The sequence below is a fragment of the Eupeodes corollae genome, chromosome 1, assembly GCF_945859685.1.
Source record: "Eupeodes corollae chromosome 1, idEupCoro1.1, whole genome shotgun sequence".
Classification (NCBI taxonomy): Eukaryota; Metazoa; Arthropoda; class Insecta; order Diptera; family Syrphidae; genus Eupeodes; species Eupeodes corollae.
Window position 1 is genome coordinate 58,268,809 of NC_079147.1, and position 21,463 is coordinate 58,290,271.

The 21,463-nt window shown below is 32.7% G+C and overlaps 1 protein-coding gene across 1 annotated transcript in view; it reads left to right on the forward strand.

The window, feature by feature from the left end:
* Positions 1 to 631: 631 nt before the first annotated feature.
* LOC129941453 (synaptotagmin-14) overlaps positions 632 to 21,463 on the forward strand; it is a 45,371-nt gene continuing 24,539 nt past the window's right edge. Inside the window, exon 1 of the mRNA XM_056050085.1 lies at positions 632 to 1,410. Coding sequence (XP_055906060.1) covers positions 1,374 to 1,410 — 37 coding nt within the window. The 5' untranslated portion in view covers positions 632 to 1,373. The remainder of the gene's footprint in view (positions 1,411 to 21,463) is intronic.

Here is a 21,463-nt window from a genome sequence, read left to right on the forward strand (position 1 = left end):
TAAATTTTCAACATTGTAAGTAACGTGATAAATAGTTAATTACCCTTTTTAAAACATGTCCTAAATTTGATAAAATTCAGTGAACTTTTCAAGCTTTTTTTTTTTAAATTAACGAAATTTAACGTATTCTGAAAAACCTTGAAGCAGCAATCAACAAGATACAATCCTTTAAGCTACTAGTAAAACAACTTGTCAAAGTCATAACAGCTCGTAATTTTCTGAAACAAAAAAAGGTGGAAAGTGCGTTTAACTGTCGTGCGAGAGGTCTTGGGTTCAATCCCTGCCTGTGCCATCTAAAGTTTTATTCACGGGTACTGCACCTTACGAGGAATTTTTGTCATGAAAAAGTGCTTTCTCAAATCAGCCGTTCGGATTTGGCATACAAACTGAAGGTCCCCTCTATCCCTCAATTACTCGCACGCAGGAATGGTCCGGTTCTCTACGGACTGTTGCGCCACCTAATTTTTAAAAGGCTGAATTATAAAAACTGTTATCCTTACAATAAAATAATATTCTACTACATTATGAAAAATTTGACATAAATCCGTGTCGATTCAAAGCTTTTTTCCCAAAACAAAAGCTCCTTAAGGCTAACATTCACTTTTCCTTTGACTCACACGTAGATACCTACTCCTGGCGGTCGGAAGTATTCTCAAAATCCTGCCAAACGGAATATTACAATTGAATTAAGAAAAAAATAAAAATCGAAAGTGACAAAAGGCAGTTTCAAAATAACATAGCACAAATGTTACGTGAAATTTGCATTTTCAAAGCCCGCGAACCCGACTAAAATATTCAAAAATAAAAAAGTGAAAAAGCGTTAATCGGAAATCGAAGGTTTGCATTAAAACCAAAATGAAAAGGAAAATGATGTCCAAGTGAAAGAAAAAAATTTCGAGTTCAGTGAAAATTTCTATCGAAAGGATATACACATCATATCCTTTAGCCTCTTTTTTGTCCTCCTTTCTCTCCTTCTCCATACCCAGTATTTCTGCTGCGTGTACTCTAATCGAAAAATCGATTATTCATTTCACTTGAAAGCTCATTCCACAATTTATTACTTCTCCCAACATATTTACTCTTGTTTTTAAACTTATTTTTCCTTCTTTCGTCTGTAAGCCTGTGGCCTGTGGCCTGTGCTATGCCAACAAAAAGTGTGCCATCAAATTCACTTTTCCCTTCTGTTTCCGTTCGTGTATCTTAACCTAATCTTGAAAACCATATTCTTTTGTTTTTTTTAGTAAACGGTGGTGATTAAATAAATCAACATTTTGGATAACTACTATTTGTTTAAATAATAATAATAATAATTAGAAAAAATAAAATAGGAAACCAACAAAAGGAACGGTGTGTTTTTGGTCCTTGAACAGAAAATGATATTGATTGCTGGCGTGGATAACTATATAAATGGTAAGTTCGTACGTGACTTTAAGTATAAGGACATATGTGTACGTTTGTGTGCTGCAGCAATTTACTGTTGTTTTATTTGAACTGAACTTTGTGTTCATTGATATGACGAAAGTCATTGTTAACTGATTTGGTTCACTGCTGCGTATACGCAACCTTTTTTGTTTTATTATTCAATTTTCTTCTCTGTCAATAAGCTCAGAGGCTCGGCGAGCTAAAGGCTATCAAACATGTGGTTAATTATATGGTTTAGGTTCAATTCTTTATAAGTTAAGGAAGAAGGGAAAGTTGTATTTCCTTTCACTTATACAAACGGACGATGGATGGACGGACGGATTGGATCGAATTCTATGAGTCATGGTTAATTTTTTATTTGTTGACTTATTAATTTCAAATAATTTCACGGTCATGTTGTTTTCGTGCTGTGGGGAAAAACCTAAGACGTGTGTTTTTTATTAGCCTGTTGTTGTTTTGTTGCTTTTTTGTTGTGGAATAAAAGGTTTCGTGTACATAACTATGACAATTTGAGTTAATTGTTCATTTGATTTTTGATTGCTTTGACTTTGTAATGATTAACCGGCTTTGGAAAATGGGCGTGTTCAAAGACTATTATCATGGAAATGAAACATATTTTAAGGACTATTTAAATTAAAAGGCTGTCAGAGGGGGAGGGGGTAGTGTTATATGGGAATACCGAAATTATAAAGTAAATATTATATGAAGTTAAATTATATGAATTTCCGGGAAATTACATTTCGGTACTTTGTTTTTGATGGCTACAAACATTTATGAAATACTATATTGACAGAGTTGTGTTACTTTTGACTTAAGGTCTGGTCCTTAGAAGTTTAACTTTTTTAGAAGATATTATTATTCCTTATGTGCCTGGCAACCATAAAAAACCTCACACACCTTTCACACTTTAAGTCTATATAATACTAGCGGTCCGGTACGTGGTTCGCTACCACACTTCGACACACACTGATAACTTCCCATCCCGTCTGTCGATTTGTCTTGCTTAAAAGTTTTTTATATGTACTCGTATCAATTTTTACCAAATTTGCGTACTATTTTTTGTAGATTTTATTTTTTATGAAAAAAACGGACTGTTGGATTTTTATATAAAAATTACTGAATATCGAAAACAATATTTTCTGTGAAATAAATAAGTTTCAAGCCAATATCTCAAATTTTTGAAAAGATATTTGAGTCGAAAATCAATTTTTACCAATTTTTGTTAATTTTTTTTAGGTTTTTAATTTTTTGTAAAAAAACTGTCAATTCGATTTTTTTCAAAATTTTACGGAATGTTAACAACAATATTTCTTGAAAGATAAAAGTAGCTTAAACAAAATATATACAATTTTTGAAAAGATATTTGAATCAATTTTTACAAACTTTTATACATTTTTTTAGGTTTTTATTTTTTGTAAAAAAACTGTCAATTCGATTTTCCTCAAAACTTGTCCTAATGTTGAAAACAATATTTCTTATAAGCAAAAATTAGTTAAATGGGATTTTGCTCGCCGCCAAAAGACAAAATGTACACAGTGCGTTAACTGTCAGATGTTCGGGCATGGAGAAAAAAATTGGCACATCAAGACCCACTGCGCAATCTGTTCTGACAACCATGAGACGAGTAAGTGTAATTCAAAGAACATCAAATGCGCTAATTGCAATGGAACCCACAAATCCACTGATCTCTCTTGTATGAGCAGAAAGAGCTTTTTCGAAAAACAAACGTCATGCACTTGCTTCAACAAAATTGCAAAAGGCTTACGAACCTAACGTGTCCGATTTCCCTTCTCTCCCAACCAATGGAAGAGGGTCACCTTTTGTAAAACAGGTTTCTGTAGCAGCAGCTAAACCTAATGAGTGTGGAACATGGGCCAACAACAACATTGTCAGCAATAATTCTGAAGATCTCTTTTCCATGGAAGAAATAAATACTGCTTACTGCGGAGATGATAACTTTGCTGAGTAATTGTAGAACGAAAGCAGATCAGTTTAACACAATTGCACAATTAGCTGTTAAGTATTTGTATAGTAAGAAATGAATAAAACATCCATGAAAATTATATGTTGGAATGCTAAAAGCATTCGATGCAAACAATTAGAATTTTTTGCTATTCTTAATAAGCATGATGTAGATGTAGGTTTATTATCTGAAACTTGGCTATCCTTTAATGATAAACTATGTAACAAAAATTATTTTTGTTATCGTCTCAATAGAATTGAAAGAAAGGGGGGCGGTGTTGCCGTGGTAGTCAAAAAAACTATCCGACATGAATTAATTCCTATTGTAAAAACAAAATTAATAGAAAACATAGGAATTAAAATACCTTTCGAAAATGGCACATCATTAAACATTTTGTCCGTGTATTTTCCTGGCGGTCCAACAAACCCCACCAATCATTATTATTTAAATAATGATATACGAAAATTAATTAGTATACGCGGTACCTTTTTGATTGGTGGCGATTTTAATTGCAGACATAGGAATTGGGGTTGCTTGCGTGCAAATGCATGGGGAAATATTCTTGATAATCTTCACTGTAGGCACCCGTTTAACATTCTGTTTCCTCCACATCCTACTTACTACCCATCTAATCGTAGATCAAATCCGTCAACGTTAGACCTATTTCTCACTAATAAGGCCAATCTTTTTGACCAGCCTATGATCTTAAAAGAACTAGGTTCGGATCATGTTCCAGTGGTAATTAATTCTTTTTCATCACCTTTAGAAAATAAAACTGAAATCTTAGATATTAAAAAAGCTGATTGGGTTAAATACAAACGTGAAGTAAGTTCAAAATTATCAAATCTCTTAACTTCAAACGAATTTTCCGATGTATCTGATATTGATCAAAGTATCACGTTTTTCACGAATGCTGTTCATGAAAGCATAGACAAATCAGTTCCCAAAAGAGTAGTTAGTTCTGAGAGCATAAACTTACTACCAAATCATATATTAATTCTGATCAAACATCGAAATTTCGTTAAAAAAAAATGGATAAGAAACCGAGAACCCAACTTACTTCTTGCAGTAAAAACACTCAACATAATTATAAAAGATGAAATCTGGTACCATAGGAATCGATCTTGGAATCGAAAACTTACGGGTTTAGATAAAGGAAGCAAGCCTTTCTGGAGTGTAGTTAAAATCATAAAGAAGAAAAACACCCACATTCCTGCTTTTAAAGTAGGTAACAATGTTTTGATCACGAACAATGAAAAATCAAATGTTTTAGCAGAAACATTTTCTGCAACCCACAAGGTCAATAACAACATGACCAATAACATTATTGAATCAATTGTCAGCAACTCAATTGAGACAATTAACTCATCACCTATAAATGACCTAGAAAACGAGATTTCGCTGATTGATATCAAAGGTATTCTTCGAAATCTCAAAGCAAGGAAATCAGCTGGTTTTGATGGCATTAAAAATATATATTTGAAAAACTTACCAACATTTGGATTAAAATTCTTGCAAGAGTTATTTAACAAATGTCTTAAAATTGGCTATTTTCCAAACAATTGGAAAACTGCCAAGATAATACCGATTTTAAAACCTGGCAAAAATGCTAATCTACATAATAGTTACAGACCCATTAGTTTGTTGAGTTCAATTAGTAAATGTTTTGAACAAATTATTAAAGCTAGAATAAATTCGCACTTAACAAATAATAACATTTTACCAAACGAGCAGTTCGGTTTCAGATTGCATCACAGTACAATCCATCAAGTACATAGAATTACTAAACACATAAAAAGTAACTTAAGGTCTGGTAAAAGTACAGGTATGGTACTTCTTGATGTCGAAAAAGCATTCGACACGGTATGGCATAATGCGCTTCTACACAAGTTGTTGATACTCAACTTCCCAGTGTTTTTAATAAAAATAATTCAATCATTTTTACTGGAGAGGAAATTTAAGGTTTCAGTCAATAACTGGTTTTCTGAAAAATATGACATAACGGCTCGTGTACCACAAGGATCAGTTTTAGGCCCTATTCTATATTCAATTTTTACTTCCGATTTTTCATTACTTCCTTTTTGTAAAACAGCAATTTTCGCTGATGATACTTGCATTTTCTCTTCAGATTCAGTTGGTTTCAAAATCGAAACTAATCTGCAATCTGGTCTAAATGTTATACAAAGCTATTTTCATGACTGGAAAATAAAAATCAATGCTTCAAAAACGCAGGCAATTTTTTTCACTCGAAAAAGAAAAGCCTGCTTTTTACCAAGCAATAATCTTCTTATGGATGGCACAAGTATAGAATGGAAATCTGACGCAAAATATCTCGGAGTGCATTTAGATAAAACATTAACATTTGGCTTACATATACAAAAAACGATTCAGAAAATAAATCATACAGTTAAAATTCTTTATCCTTTCATTAATCGCAAATCAATGCTTAGCACCGATAATAAGCTTTTAATATACAAAGTTGTTTTCCAAGCTATCTTGTACTACGCTTCACCAGTATGGGGAAATTGTGCAATCTCTAATATACGACGGCTGCAGATAGCTCAAAATAAGATTCCGAAAATGATTCTGAAGCTTCCAAGGTCATTTTCAACTAATGAACTTCATACCATTTTATCTATGGATATGGTATCAAGAAGAATTGCCAAAATTAATGAGCGATACCTTGCATCATGTACTATGTCTGATAATACCTTGATTTCAAACCTAGCTTCACAATGACTTTCTAATACTTATTTATCTATTTTTTTTGTTATTTAATTTACCTGTTTATTTGTTTAATTATTTACCTATTTGTTTATTTAAATATATATTTATTTGTTTGTCTATTTATTTATTTATTTATTTATTGATATATTTATTTTAACATTATTTTATTTTGTCTATTCTATTCTGTTCTCTTGTTATCATTTATTTATTTACTTAGTTATTTTCTTTATTTATTTAGCTTCTTATTTATTTATTTTTTTTATTTACTTATTTATTTATTTATTTATTTATATATTTATTTATTTTTATATTTATTTATTTATTTATATATTTATTGATGTATTTATTTTAGTTTTTTTAATTATTATCTACTTGTTGTATTACTCAAAGCTTGGTTTGAATCCTTATTTTTTTTTTTTAATTTTACCGCCCACCTTTCTTTCATTCTATTTTCTTATTGTTTTATATGAAGGTTTTTATGTAGCTTTTCCTTCAATACTATTTCTTTCTGTATTTTTTGTTAATTAATGTAAGAGTTATAATATTGACAGTAGTAAGGTAGCCTTATACCATGTCTCTGTAAATTGTGCAATTTAGTTTAAGAAAAAATATTATAAAGTTGATGCTACAATAAAGATAAAGATAAAAATTAGTTTGAAGCTTTTATCCCAAATTTTTGAAAAGATATTTGAGTCGAAAATCATTTTTAACAAACTTTTATTAATATTTTTTTTTAGGTTTTTATTTTTTTGTAAAAAAACTTTCAATTCGATTCTTCTCAACATTTTTCAGAATATTGAAAACAATATTTCTTATAAGATAAAATAAGTTTAAAGCCTAAATTTCAAGTTTTTGAAAAGATATTTGAATCGATATTCAATTTTTACCAACTTTGAGTAATGTTTTTTTTTAATTTTTATTTTTTTATAAAAAAAAAACTGTCAATTAGATTTTTCTCAAAATTTTATCAGATGTCAAAAACATTATTCTGCGTTGCACAAAATTGTTTTAGAGATGAAATCATATTACAGTCGTAAAATTTTAGAGGTGACAAATTTTTTTTTCAGTTTTATTGATTTATAAAAAAAACCGTTATACTGATTTTTTTTTTAAATGTTTCTGTTTGGTATCACGTTACAATATATTATATAAAATTTAATTCAAGTCCCTAGCGTTTTTGGTTCGTCAGATATTTAGAGTTAACCAAAATTTTCACCTTTTTTTCAAACTGCTATGGTAAAAAAAACCACCCACGCAATTTTCTTGAGAGCCCTTTCTGCATCTTTCTGCCTTATTATCTGTATAACAAAATTTATTTGAAATCGATATCTCTTCTGGTTCTTGAGCTATGGAGGACGAAAAAAACGTCGCGAACGTACGGACGTACGAACGTGCTTAAACACGCACGCACAGACATCTTTCTAAAAATCTTTTATTTCGACTCTAGGGACCTTGAAACGTCGAGAAATGTCAAAATGTTCAATTTGACAAATCGGACCCATTACAAAAACTTCCTATGGGAAGTTAAAAAGAATTGGGTACTCTTACTTATGGTTAGTCTAAAACAGTTGGATAAACAGTATTTTTTGTTTTTCCATTTTGAGCATGAATAAATACACAGTTGGGGGTACCGACTCTGGAACAGGCAACATAAAGTTGGCCACGTCAAAAACATGATTCCTCCAAATTGACACCACAAACGTGAAGTGTTTCCCGTTGGACCCTATTTATGGACATAAGAAATGATAAACGCTCAGGATATTGTAATCTTTTGAATTCAAATGGCGTATCAGTTGGAACCATAGGTATACTCGGTATCAAACACACTTCCTCTTTTGATTTACCAGTTAGGATTGTAGCTTCAATCAAATTTGGCAATAACTTTTCCACTGCCAATCTGGTGCCATAACACAGTTTTGGTGAATTAATGTTTCGCAATAATATAATCAAAGAACCAATTTTCAGACTCAAGCTGATTTGATAATTCATTGCCTCATCTTGATTAATAACATTGATTCATACATGTCGTGACTACACCTGGCAGTTTCGCTCGAATTCGAAAATTAATGGCATTGATATGAATGTTTTTCGGTGCTAAAATGATACGTTCTCTTAACAAATCATGATTTCTGTAATTCTGAAGAATATTAGGAAAAACACATTCAATCAACTCATCTATGGATTGCGCAATTGTACAAAAATTGTTCCGTAAAGTGATCAATCCGTTGGTACTGTCGATTGGTATTTTGCCATCACCAACTTCTAACAATTATTTTGAAAACTCATGGGCAGTTGCATCATTATGTAGTTGAATACGCGTTTTAATGTTCAGTCTCAGTTTTCTGACATATCTCCAAAGAACTGATAATTTCAAACAGGGGTTTATTTCATCAGCAGGAGTTGATTGAGGAATGACAGGCAATGTTTGACCAAAGTCCCCTGACAGCAATATCAGAGCACCACCAAATCAGCTGTTGATTACCGCGTAAATCTTGCATTGTTCGATTAAATGCTTCTATTGATTTCTTACTCGCCATTGTGCATACATCCCAAAAAATATTTGACGTTAATCACAGAACTTTTGACATAGCAGAATTTCTTGAATTATCGCAAGTTGGAGTTTCGCCTGTACATTCAGTGGCAATTTTAATGCAGAGTTTGCGGTAGAACCACATTCTAATAATGTAGCAGCAATTCTCGAAGATGCAAGTGCCAATGTAATTTTCTGTTCCGATCGAATAGTCGCTAAAATCAATGATAGGTACAGCGAAAGTTTTGCCTGTACCACCAGGTGCATCTAAAAAATATTATCCACCTTCTCATTAACTCTGTTTGACGGAACTAACGTTGCTTTCTTCGATTGTTTTGCCAAAGGTTCAAATCAGCTTTTAAGTATTAGTTCAAATTGTTTGTGTATGGGAGTATAGAAAGATGCTGATTTTACACTTTTTCAAGATTTATTTTTAATTTTCTCCACGTACAAACCTTCTCTGGACTTCGACGAATAATTCAAGACCAAAATTGGCCAAATCGGTGAAAGCATTGTTGAGTTAACATTACAGTGAAAAGTGGCATTGATTTTTATATGTATGCTATGGGAACATTTTTCAAAAAACAGAAATCTGAAATGCATGAAATCTTTATTTGAATCGATGGTCCATATAATTTAATTTTTGAAGATTATTTCATGCAAATGTTGACTTTGACTTTTTCTGGATGCATTGGTAGCTCTTGCAATGCTTCTGGCTGATATTCACTCCAAAATTTTCAATTCTGATTATTTACATACCCAGTAAGACAAAAATGAGCTTAGTCGCTGAACACAATTTTTCGGTAAAAAAGTGGATCTTCGGCCAAATTTCTAAGAGCCCATTCACCAAAAATTTTACGTTGCAGTAGGTTTTTCGGCTTCAATTTTTGCTCCAGCTGTATTTGGAAAGGCATCACACCTAAATCCTTCCGCAAAATTTTCCAGAGGCCCAATTGTTGCGAACAGTTCGCCCTCTACGTAACCGTATTGCTTCTTTAATGACTGAATTATACCTACAACACCGACGTCTTGGTCAAAACATCACTATCAACAGACGTAACATTGAGTCAAGGACTTCGTCTGCCTAGGCTCCGCTCTAAACGCAGAAAACAACACCAGCGTTGAGATCAAACGCAGAATAACTCTTGCTAACCGCTGTTTTTTTGGGCTAAGAAAGCAATTGAGTGGTAAAGTCCTCTCTAGAGGGACAAAAGTGTCGCTATAGAAGACCCTCATTATTCCCGTCCTTCTATACGGTGCAGAAGCATGGACTATGACAAAAGCAGATGAAAACACCTTTGGTCGCTTCGAGAGAAAAGTTCTTCGTGTGATATACGATCCCTTATGCATCGAAGGGGAGTGTAGAGGAGAAGATGGAACGAAGAGCTGTACGGGCTGTACAGCGACGTAGACTCAGCCAGAAGGGTAAAAGTCCAAAGACTGAGATGGCTGGGTAATGTAGAGCACATGAAAACCAATGCCTGGAAAGTCTTCGAATCCACACCCACAGGACAGCGCAGTAGAGAAAGACCGCGGATCAGGTGGCGCGCACAAGTGGAAAGAGACCTATTGAGCTAGGGACCGAGCTAGATGAAGAAGTTTGTTGGGTGAGGCCCTAGTTCATACATAGTAATGTAAATTTGGTGCGAATTATAATAGCCCCAATAGCCGCTTCAGTGGGTCGATTAAACTGACCATAAAATGGAAGAAGGGCGCGATGAACTTTCTTAACAGAGCACGCATTTTGATAATGCAATTTAATTATTTGCAAGCGTTGTTCGTTTGTGAGACGATTCATGGTTAAATTATAGGCCAAACTGAAGATGTTTGACAGTAAAAAAAAACAAGAAACGTGCGTCAGCTGTTTTAACCAGTTTTGCAAAAAAGATAATATCTAAAAAATCACCCTTAATCTATAATTTTTCTAGAACAAATAGTACAAACTACTTACATTGGTATTGTTTTCAAAAGAACAAAACCTCTTATATCATAAATACCTTTCGATTCAGAATGTAAGCTCGATTGTTAAAACTAATTAGCTTGCCGCACAGTTTGCTGTTATTTTGATGCTACCAACGAGTGACATGACTAAGCTCCTGTGCTTAAAAAAGCGTAAACGATTCTGTGGGACGGATCTTCTTTTACACTCCTACTATGCTAGAGTACTCTTGACATTCACAAATCTGCAAGCCTGGATAATATCCACGCTATTGTTTTGAAGAGGTGTTCTTCAACTTAGCCATATACACTGCGTAAGCTTTTCCATCTGTACTATTCTACAGGTCTCTTTTGGAGAAGATGAAAAATAGCATTTGTCAAGCCTGTCCCTAAAAAAGGCAGATCCGCTCCAACCTCTAACTATCGTCTTTACGATACGTCCCTTTTTTCCAAGGTCATAGAAACGCTGATCAATTTTCAGCTAAAGAAATATATTGCAAATCATTAGCTTCTTAATAAGCGGCAGTATGGTTTTCATAGCAACAGGTACATTTGTGATCTCATGGTTTATCTCACCGAATACTGAAACAAATGTTTACATCCTTTTTGAAAAATTAGGATTTTTGCACTTGATAAAGGTATTTGATAGAGTTTGGCACCAAGCTCTCTTATTGAAAATGCGTGCATTTGGCATTGATGAATCATTTCTTCGTTGCGTTAGTAATTACCTTTCGGATCGTTCAATTGAAGTATTATTAGACGGCTTTAAACTGATATCCACAAAATACACACGGGTGTGCCTCAGGGCTCCGTTTTGTCTACGACACTCTTCCTTATTTGTATTTATAAATGATCTTTTGTCTGAAACTTCTAGCAAACTTAATTGTTTCGATGATGACAGTACCATCAATTTTTCATATTCCATCATTCTTGTTCTTCGAATGTGGACTACCAACGGCAGCGTATGATAAGCTCACTAATTTCAGATCTTGACAGCATTGTCCAACCGGGAATCAAAAACAGTGTAGAATTTAATGCTTCGAAACTCTACAAACTATTCAGCCGTAATACCCGTAATTCCAGGAATGCTTATCAACTTACCCTTGAGCCCAACTTTGGACGTACTGTCAAGTATAGGGATTCTTTTTTAACCGCACTATACGAATTTTGAACGCTTAACCAGGCTCAATATTTTCCATTTATTACAAGATATTTAAAACTAATGTGCCTCGGCATCTCCTTTCTAATCCTATTCTCCCTTCCTAATTGCTCACACATCTGTTTAATCATTATAAGGGTATTCATGACCCCTTAAGGACGCTTTTAATATAAAAAATGCCTGTTTCCGAAAAAATAACAACTTAATTTATATCTCCGTTTGGTAACTTATTTCCAAAGAAAGTACCATACCCATCAGGAGCTATAAAACACTAGAGTTTTTTCTCAAAAAAGACGGCTTCACTGTGAATAGATCACTATTTGAGTACCTGCCACTTTTAAAGATGCCAGCTTTTGACATTTGACAAGAAAATCTACGCTGTTATTTGAAATAAAAAATGCATTATTAAATTCTTAACCTTGAGTGCTTTAAATCTTGTGTAGGTCAGATGTTTTTCGTGACCTGACACGTGGTTATGTTATTTCACCTGATTTTTTCCTTCTTAAGAACAATTGCTGGTATGCTAGCGTTTGCCAAACGTGGTAAAATGGGTATTACTGTGCCATTTCTGGCTAGTTCACTGTCTTACAATTTCCTATGTCTCTATGACCCGACACCCAGCAAAGGTGAATATAAAACTGTTGTGCCATCTCCATTAGAGATGATCGACAGTTATGGACTGTAATAGAGTTTGAAAAGACATAGACCAGAGATTTGATAAAGGCCAGACTATCTAAGAAATTGGGGATATCGGATGTTGATATCACGTCTTCTTTAAGCCAGGAAAAGACTTTCTTTATCGCCAAAAGATCCGCCTGGAACAAGCTACAATGATTGGGAAAGCGGAATGAATAAAAGAATCAATTTTATTCGTTCTTCTCCAAAAGCCCCTTGATGTGTTTTTGATCCATCTGTGTAGAATTGGATTGACTCGTTTCTCAAGAATACCCTATCCTACCAGAAAGATTTTGAAGGTATAGAAATCTGGAACATTCTGTCGAATTGCAGTTGTGGTATGGTGTCTTTGTGCTTTGGAATTGATTCTTAATACTTAAGAATTATGGAGTGGAAAATTTTGTTGTTAACCTATTGCATGAAGCTTTAAGATGTTTAGCAGAGCTTGCAACTTGTTTGCTAAGCAATGGCGGATCCACGGGGGGGGGGGTCGTAGGGGCCATGCCCCCCCTGGGAGATAATTTGTTTGCCTTTTCATAGGAATTCCCTTCAATTCAAAACTAATCGTATTGCGTTAATGGATATGACCCACATTATATTTTGAATTATTTATTTTTTGTATATGAAAACAACATTTGTATTTTACTTCCTTAAACTTTGTTGCTAAAAGTACTACTTTTGACTGAAGATTGGATCAAGAACATAATATGAATCGGATATTCATCCCTATTCCAAAAACACAGCACAAATTCATCAACTTTTGACCAATTGACGATCCAGGGGGGGGGTCATATGAGCCAAAAAGCTTATACAGTTAAGTTGTATAAGTAAAGATTTCATTTAAAGATTTATTAGTAATTTAACGACATTCACCCAAAAGTGGTGAACAACAACAACAACAACTAAAATTTTCATTTTCGCTCAATTTAGAACGCGAAAAAACTTTAGTCATTTTATAAATTATTTTTATAAAAATTGTTTCTAAGAAAAAGAGCAAATATTCAGGTTAAAAAAGAAACCTTGAATAAGAGATCATCAATTTTATATTAAGTTGCCTTTGAATTCCTTAAACTAGCCTTCAATTTTATTATTACATTTTTTTTGACACACATAATTAGTGATTATAAACGTGATTTTTATTGCGCCATATGGGAACTATATAGCAAGTTTTGCATTAGTAAACAATTTCAAACTAGAGTTTTTAATCAAATATGACATTACGAAGAAGTCGAACAAAGTGGTACCTCGTTTCTTTCCTTCCGTCTGTCTGTCTTTCCTTGCCCCTACAGTCCAAACAATTGTGTTGATTTAAATTAAGATTTTCAGTTTATTATTGTAAGTAGTTTTTATCATTTTATTAATAAAAAAATAACAGCAGTCCCCACACAAATTTTTGGTTCAAACATGTGATTTTTCTAAAACTTTCTCAAAATTTTGTGTTCTTAATTTGGCTTCTTTCTACAGAAAAACATATTTTCGTATTGCTCCAGAAGGGTACCCCTCAAAAAAAGTCTTTATTTTGTTTTTAAGTTTTCTCAAGAACTAATGGAACGATTTCAAAATTCTTCTTTTTCTGTGCAAGCTCTTGTCAATGATCAAATTGATGATGATTTTTTATGATCAAAAATGTATTTTTATTTTTAATAAAATAATAATTTTGTTTACAAAACTCGATATCTCAGAAAGGGGACAACATTTTTTTAACGAAATTTAAATGTTCATATATTTATAAGCTCTTTATTAAGTGCTTATACCAAAAATATTTTTAAGACAAAATTAAAAATGATCTTCGAAAAAAATAAGTTAATCTAGATTTTTTCACAAATAAAATGGCATTTAAATTTTTGAGAAAAACTTATTTTGGAGGTACATTTTTACCTTTCCATAGGAAGTTATTGTAATGGGTCCGATTTGTCAAATTGAAAATTTTGACATTTCTCGACGTTTCAAGGTCCCTAGAGTCGAAATAAAAGATTTTTAGAAAGATGTCTGTGCGTGCGTGTGTACGTACGTTTGTACGTCCGTACGTCCGTACGTTCGCGACGTTTTTTTGTCGTCCATAGCTCAAGAACCAGAAGAGATATCGACTTAAAATAAATTTTATTAAACAGATAATAAGGCAGAAAGATGCAGAAAGGGCTCTTAAGAAAATTGCTTGGGTGTTTTTTTTACCATAGCAGTCTGAAAAAAAGGTGAAAATTTTGGTTAACCCTAAATATCTTACGAACGAAAAATGTTAGAGACTTGAATTAAATTTTATATAATAAACTGTAACATGATCTCAAAGAAGTATATTTTTTGAAAAAAAAATCAATATAACGGTTTATTTTTAAAAATCAATAAAACTGAAAAAAAAAAATTTCTCACCTCCAAAATTTTACGACTGAAATATGATTTCATCTCTAAAACAATTTTGTGCAACGAAGAATAATGTTTTTGACATCTGATAAAATTTTGAGAAAAATCTAATTGACAGTTTTTTTTTATAAAAAATAAAAATCTAAAAAAACATTACTCAAAGTTCGTAAAAAGTTGAATATCGATTCAAATATCTTTTCAAAAACTTGAAATTTAGGCTTCAAGCTTATTTTATTTTATAAGAAATATTGTTTTCAACATTTTTTACAAAAAATAAAAACCTAAAAAAAAAAACAATTATAAAAGTTGGTAAAAATTGATTTTCGACTCGAATATCTTTTCAAAACTTTGAGATATTGGCTTTAATTTACTTTTATCTTTCAAAAAATCTTGTTGTCAACAAACAATTAAAGTTTGAAAAAAATCGAATTGACAGTTTTTTTTCAAAAAATAAAACCTAAAAAAAAAAATTTATAAAAGTTGGTAAAAATTGATTTTCGACTCAAATATCTTTTCAAAACTTTGAGATATTAGCTTTTATTTACTTTTATCTTTCAAAAAATCTTGTTGTCAACATTCAGTTAAAGTTTGAAAAAATCGAATTGACAGTTTTTTACATAAAATAAAAACCTAAAAAAAAAATTTATAAAAGTTGGTAAAAATTGATTTTCGACTCAAATATCTTTTCAAAACTTTGAGATATTGGCTTTTATTTACTTTCATCTTTCAAAAAATCTTGTTGTCAACAATCAGTTAAAGTTTGAAAAAAATTTAATTGACAGTTTTTTTACAAAAAATAAAAACCTAAAAAAAATGTATAAAAGTTGGTAAAAATTGATTTTCGACTCAAATATCTCTTTAAAAATTTTAAGTATTGGCTTTAAAGTAATTTTATCTCATAAGAAATATTGTTGGTAAAATTTTTAAAAAATCGAATTGACAGTTTTTTTTACAAAAAATAAAACTCTAAAATAAAAACAATACTAAAACTTCGTAAAAATTTACTTTCGACTCAAATAGCTTTTCAAAACTTAAAAATATTGGCTTGAAACTTATTTTATTTCACAGAAAATATTGTTTTCGATATTCAGTAATTTGTATATAAAAATCCAACAGTCCGTTTTTTCATATAAAAAATAAAATCTACAAAAAGAGTACGCATATTTGGTAAAAATTGATACGAGTACATAAAGACAAACTTTTAAGCAAGACAAATCGACAGACGGGATGGGAAGTTATCAGTGTGGGTCGCATCCCAGCCTCTTTTCCTTATGAATTATTTCGTCTTTACGGTCAAAAAAGACAGAGATCTCTTAAGTTTTCTACTATATGTTTGACGAAACGAAGATAGTAATGAGGGGAAGAAAGTTCATTGTCTGTTGGGCCCTAAGCAATTTTTGTACACCAAATTGATATATTGTCGAGATCTGTTGGGGGGGGGGGGGAAATAACTTCTTTATAAATTGTAATGATGACCATGTCAATGTCATTAATTGTAAGAATAAAGAGAAGAGGGTCTAAATGACTACCTTGGGGAACACCAGAAGTGGCTAGCATATATAGGATTGGAACGAGTGGATCTAAACCGGACATAATATTCAGGTTTCTTTTAACACTCAGGGTAAGAAGTAGTCCATTTCCGGAAAAGAGGTTCAAAACCTAAGTAGGAGGGTTTTAAAACTATAAGAATATAAGTTTGCTGAAGTCAGTAATAGAGACCAAATCAACTTCATTCTCGTTCTCTAAGGCCTTTAGAAGGAATGAAACTAACCTTATAAGGTTTGTGGTGAAAGATCTATTTTTTAAGAAACCGTGTTGTGCTGGGTTAAATAGAGATCTGCAATGGAAGCTAAGGAGTTCATATACAATGCTTTTAAAAATGTTTGGGATATGTGATTAACGAACTGAAAGAAAGATTTGGTTGACTTGAGTTTAATGTAAATATTGTAACACAGCACACATTTCTGCATACCTTCACAAATGTGAGCACAAGTTTTGCATCTATGGGCCGCTTTAAGAAGTTTTATATAAACTGAAACAAAATTAGCTTTAGCCGTGCTAGAGATTAAGAAGAAGGAAGAGTATTTTTGATTGCGATAGGAACTTTTCTGCAAGGAGAAACACCTTTAGACCGATCATCATAATGATTTACATTACGAGAAGTGTGAAACAACTCTAGGCAATTGATACTCAGGATCGGGCTATATCAGTCAAATCGTAGACATAACCTTCATCATGTAATTGGAACTTAAGAAATATTTCGAAATGAATATGAGGGGAAATAAAGCGAACTTAAAATGTCAAATTTTTTGGTAGTGATTAGGCATCACTGCTTTTTTGCGATGCTGATCGTTGATCAGCTGACTACGATGCGATGCTGATTGGCAAAAAGTTTTACGTTTAACTAATAAAAACGAAATTGGAGTCTGATCGTTTGAAGAAGGCAAGGAATCCAAGCTGCTGCGTGGGTGATTTGTAGAGATGTTGCTAGGAGTCAGTATTGAGGAGAGCAAGTTCTGGACAGGAGGCTGAATTGAATATTTGTCTCCATACACTTCGTCCAATCTATCGTAATGTTCCCAAGTTGTCGCAACTTTTCCGGTTTCCTTGTTTCTTTTTTTTATTCTTTTGTATATGATGATCACATTTAGGAACTTTCGATGGATTTGGTCTTTGTTATGATTAAAATCTGGAGCCACACATTTTATCTCATCCAGAACTTTCCTCCACAATACTGACTTGGTATTCCTGCCTCCAATGAATTCACCCTCATACTTAAGTCTTGTTTCCAATAAAAGTTTAATCTCGGTGCTGGTAAAATATTCCCTGAAATTCATCAAATTAATTAATTTATAAACAATTTAAAATTTCATTACATACTTTCCATTTTCCTTTTCCGCCATTTTTGCAACTAATCGCGTTTACAAGTTATCAAGAAAATTCTTGATGCTTTTTTTTTTTAATATTTGCGCATCAGTTTATCCAACTTTGCAATAATGAACATTTGACATTTTAAGTGATGCCAATTATTTGCGTTTATAAACGTGATACAGGGATGATCGCAAATCATCTCTGCAGTGATGCGTTTGTGAATTTACACTACAATACCTTTCAAAATTCTTCCATTAGATAATTTTGAAAAAGAGATAAGTTAAGACTTCAAAAGATACAAAACAAAAAAAAAAAAGCATCATTATATTCTTAATTGTAAGATTACACAAGTCTTTAAATGGCTTGGCTGAAGGCCGTCTACCACACTGACAATTATTTTTAAATTTATGTATACGAAAAAAAGCTAATTAGATACCATTCAATAAAATAATCTTTATAATTTTCAAACTTTAGAACCATAAAAATTGTCCTCAACTATTCTGGTTCTATAGCGAAGAGCGTTCAATGAGTATACAGTGCCAACCTAGTTCTCCATTCAAGATGTTGATCGTTTCTTCTAAACCGAATATATCTATCCCAAACTAGCGCTTTCGGAACTCCTTGATTATTGGACAAACTCCCAGGAAATGAAATAAATCTTCGCGTTCTTTGCATAAGTCGCACAATATTGCCAATTCTGGACGTTGAGGAATGTAGTTCAAATTGATGAGTTCACCTCTTAGTTTAAGTAACAAGGTGATTTTGTGTGTACTGTTTTTTGTTCAAGAAATGGTTAACTTTACTGTAGTAAGATTCGTAAGATACTTCAGCAATCAGCTTCACTCATAAACTTATCGTACATCATGTTGCAGATTTTTTTTTAGCAAGTCATCATAATTCAACTTAAGCATCTCGATACTTTCGTCCGTTGATATTGAAAAAGTAGTTGAGCTTTCAATTGCCAGTTTCTTCCACTCCTTAAGACACGAAACTTCAGAATTGATAGCTTGTGTGAGTACTATTCGCGGAATTCTTTCGTCACTTATTGACAAAACTCTTGAAACGTTGAAATGTAATTTAAGTGCGTCTAAAAATAGGGGTCGTACTTGGCAACTCGAATGTACTTTTAATAAAAAAGCGGAGGAACTTTTCCACAGCTTCAAACGATCGATACTGCTCCGTAAGCAGTATTGCAACTGTTGTAGCTCGAAATACTTTGTGTTTAGCTATGTGCGAAACGCTATTTCTTAGAATGCAACTTCTCCACCGAGAACACATAGCAAGCTTTGCTTCCTATAATTTGAATTGTAAATGTTTTTCTAGATTCAAGTTAGATGCAATCAAAACTCCCAGATACTCGTATTCCTTTATTATTTCTATCGGTTCCTCGTCAAACGTCCACTTCTCCCTCCTGGAATATCTCCCACCACCGTTTCTGAATATCATCATTTTTGATTAAGAAAGATTTGCTTCCAGATTCCATGTTTTGAAATAAAGTTGAAGCATATTTATCATAAGCTGCATCCCGTCTATAGTTTCAGCTAGGAAAACTATTACTTCGGGGAATATCAGTCCTGGAATATTTTTTCCTCTTATATCAATACCACCTTTCACCGGATCAGTTATGTCATTTATGTATGAGATAAAGGGAAGAATACTTAAAACGCATTCATGCTCAAGGCCAATTGACGTACCAAAGTCATCTGAAGGAGAATTTCCATCCCAAACTCGTGCGAAATTTTCTTCGTACATGGCTCTAATGACAGATATAAGTTTAGTTGAGATTCCATATTTATAAAGCTTATAAAAAAGTGCTTCCCGGGGAATTGAATCGAAGGCTTTTTTTTTTACTTTTATAGATATCAGCAATATTTATTTTGGTCGATTGTCAAGTAGTTTTTCCTAAAGCCAGCTTGGAATTCGTTTAATATTTGCTCAGATTCGAGCCACTTTTTGAGTCTATTAAAATTGAGATGCCTCTATAATTTGATGGATCTTCAAAGTTACCTTTTTTATGTAGCGGAAAAATTATTGCCTTTCGAAAACTCTCGGCGACACGTCAGTGGTGTCGAAAATTCGTTTACACTCCAAAGTTAGAAGCCGTAAGAAATCTGGTGTAATTTTTTTTAAAATATTCATACGGTATTCTATCTTCCCCTGGTCCTTTATCTTTTTTTGATTTTTCAATAACTATTTTTACACCATTTTGGGATAAAGGCGCAAAAAGAGATAATTTTGGAAAAAATGGATTATCCGAACAATAACACCTCATTTCTCTTCATACTAAGTGTTTCTATTCAAAAAAACAATTTTTTCGGTTAACTATATAAAGCTTTATGTTATGTTCTCACAAGCGTCTATAAGATTTGTGGTACCTTTTTTGAATGGAATTTAGAGCATGAACATGGTTTTGTATATAAAACAAAATAATGTCCATAGAGAGAAAACATTCATCTAGATGTACATATACTTAAAAAATAGAACTTTAAACGCTTTTATTTTTGTTTTGTTCTTTTTTTGTTTGTTTCATTTTTTGAAGTAGGTAACTATACACCATAGTTTGTTGTAATATGGTACAAAGTTACTTTTACATTGAATGGAAGCCTTCTTTTTCAAAAACCTTAAGTTGGTTGATGGCAGTTAAATCTCTAGTGAAACTATAGTGCGGTGACCCATTTTTTCAAAAAACTCATTAGGACTGACATAATCTTGTTCTCGGTGAGGGTTTCATATGTTTGTAAATAGTTTAGTTTAAAACAATGAAATTGCTAATGGGATACTCAAGATATATTGTCTGAAAAGTGTTGTAGCTATAAAAGTACTTTAACTTATTTTGATGGTCTCCATTGGAAAATGAATCCCTAAAATTGAGATTAGAAATAAATCTTATCGAATAGTTATAGGTTGTTGCAACCTTTGCATTGCATGACCAAGCCATCTAAGTCAAGTCCAACGGCTTAGATGGCTTGTTTTAACCAGGTCGCTGTACGGAATACAGACGGGACCAAAAACTACCCAAACATTTTCTCTCGACACATTCTTAAACGCTCTCATCTTTCTTTGACAGGGTCCAGCCCTCAGCTTCATACATGAGAGCCGGAAAAATGAGTTTCTAACAGATGGTGATTTTAGATGCTCGATAGAGAGGACTTTATTACTCAACTGCCTTCTAAGTCCAAAGAAGCAGCGATTTGCAAGAGGTTGATTTTAGCACTGGTGTTGTTGACTTTCGACGACTCAGGTTAAATTCCCAAATAAAATTGTTGCAACAATTATGCAAAACGATAGGATTTTATTTACTATTAAATAAATTATATTAATTACAAATTTCTTGAATAATTTAATGTGTCCTACTTACATAGGTATTTTTCACAAAAAAAAGATTAATTACGTCTCTAGTCAGCTATTTCTCCTGTCGATAATCTTCCATCCAAAAAATGAAGGCCGTTTACTCACGTAGGAATCGACTGCTTTGGTCCCATGTACATATGTCAAGTATGGAACAGGCACCATCAAGTGATATGGCATGATATTTACATGCTTGAGCTTCAGAGCAATACATATCGAAGTTCTGAACAACCTAAGTATGGACCAGTGTATTATGGGCCTGCGTCGCTTTCTAAGCAACCGAGTTGTCACAAAGTTCATTCATAGTAATAATGAACTCAACTTCGTTGGAACACGAAACTGCGAAATACGAGGGTATAGTTTGGCAATTTATCCCAGCTCATTCTCCCTGGATGGGCGGTGCTTGGGAGAGACTTATAAGATCAATCAAATCCAGTACTGAATTTATACTGAGAGGAGTAACACCTCGAGA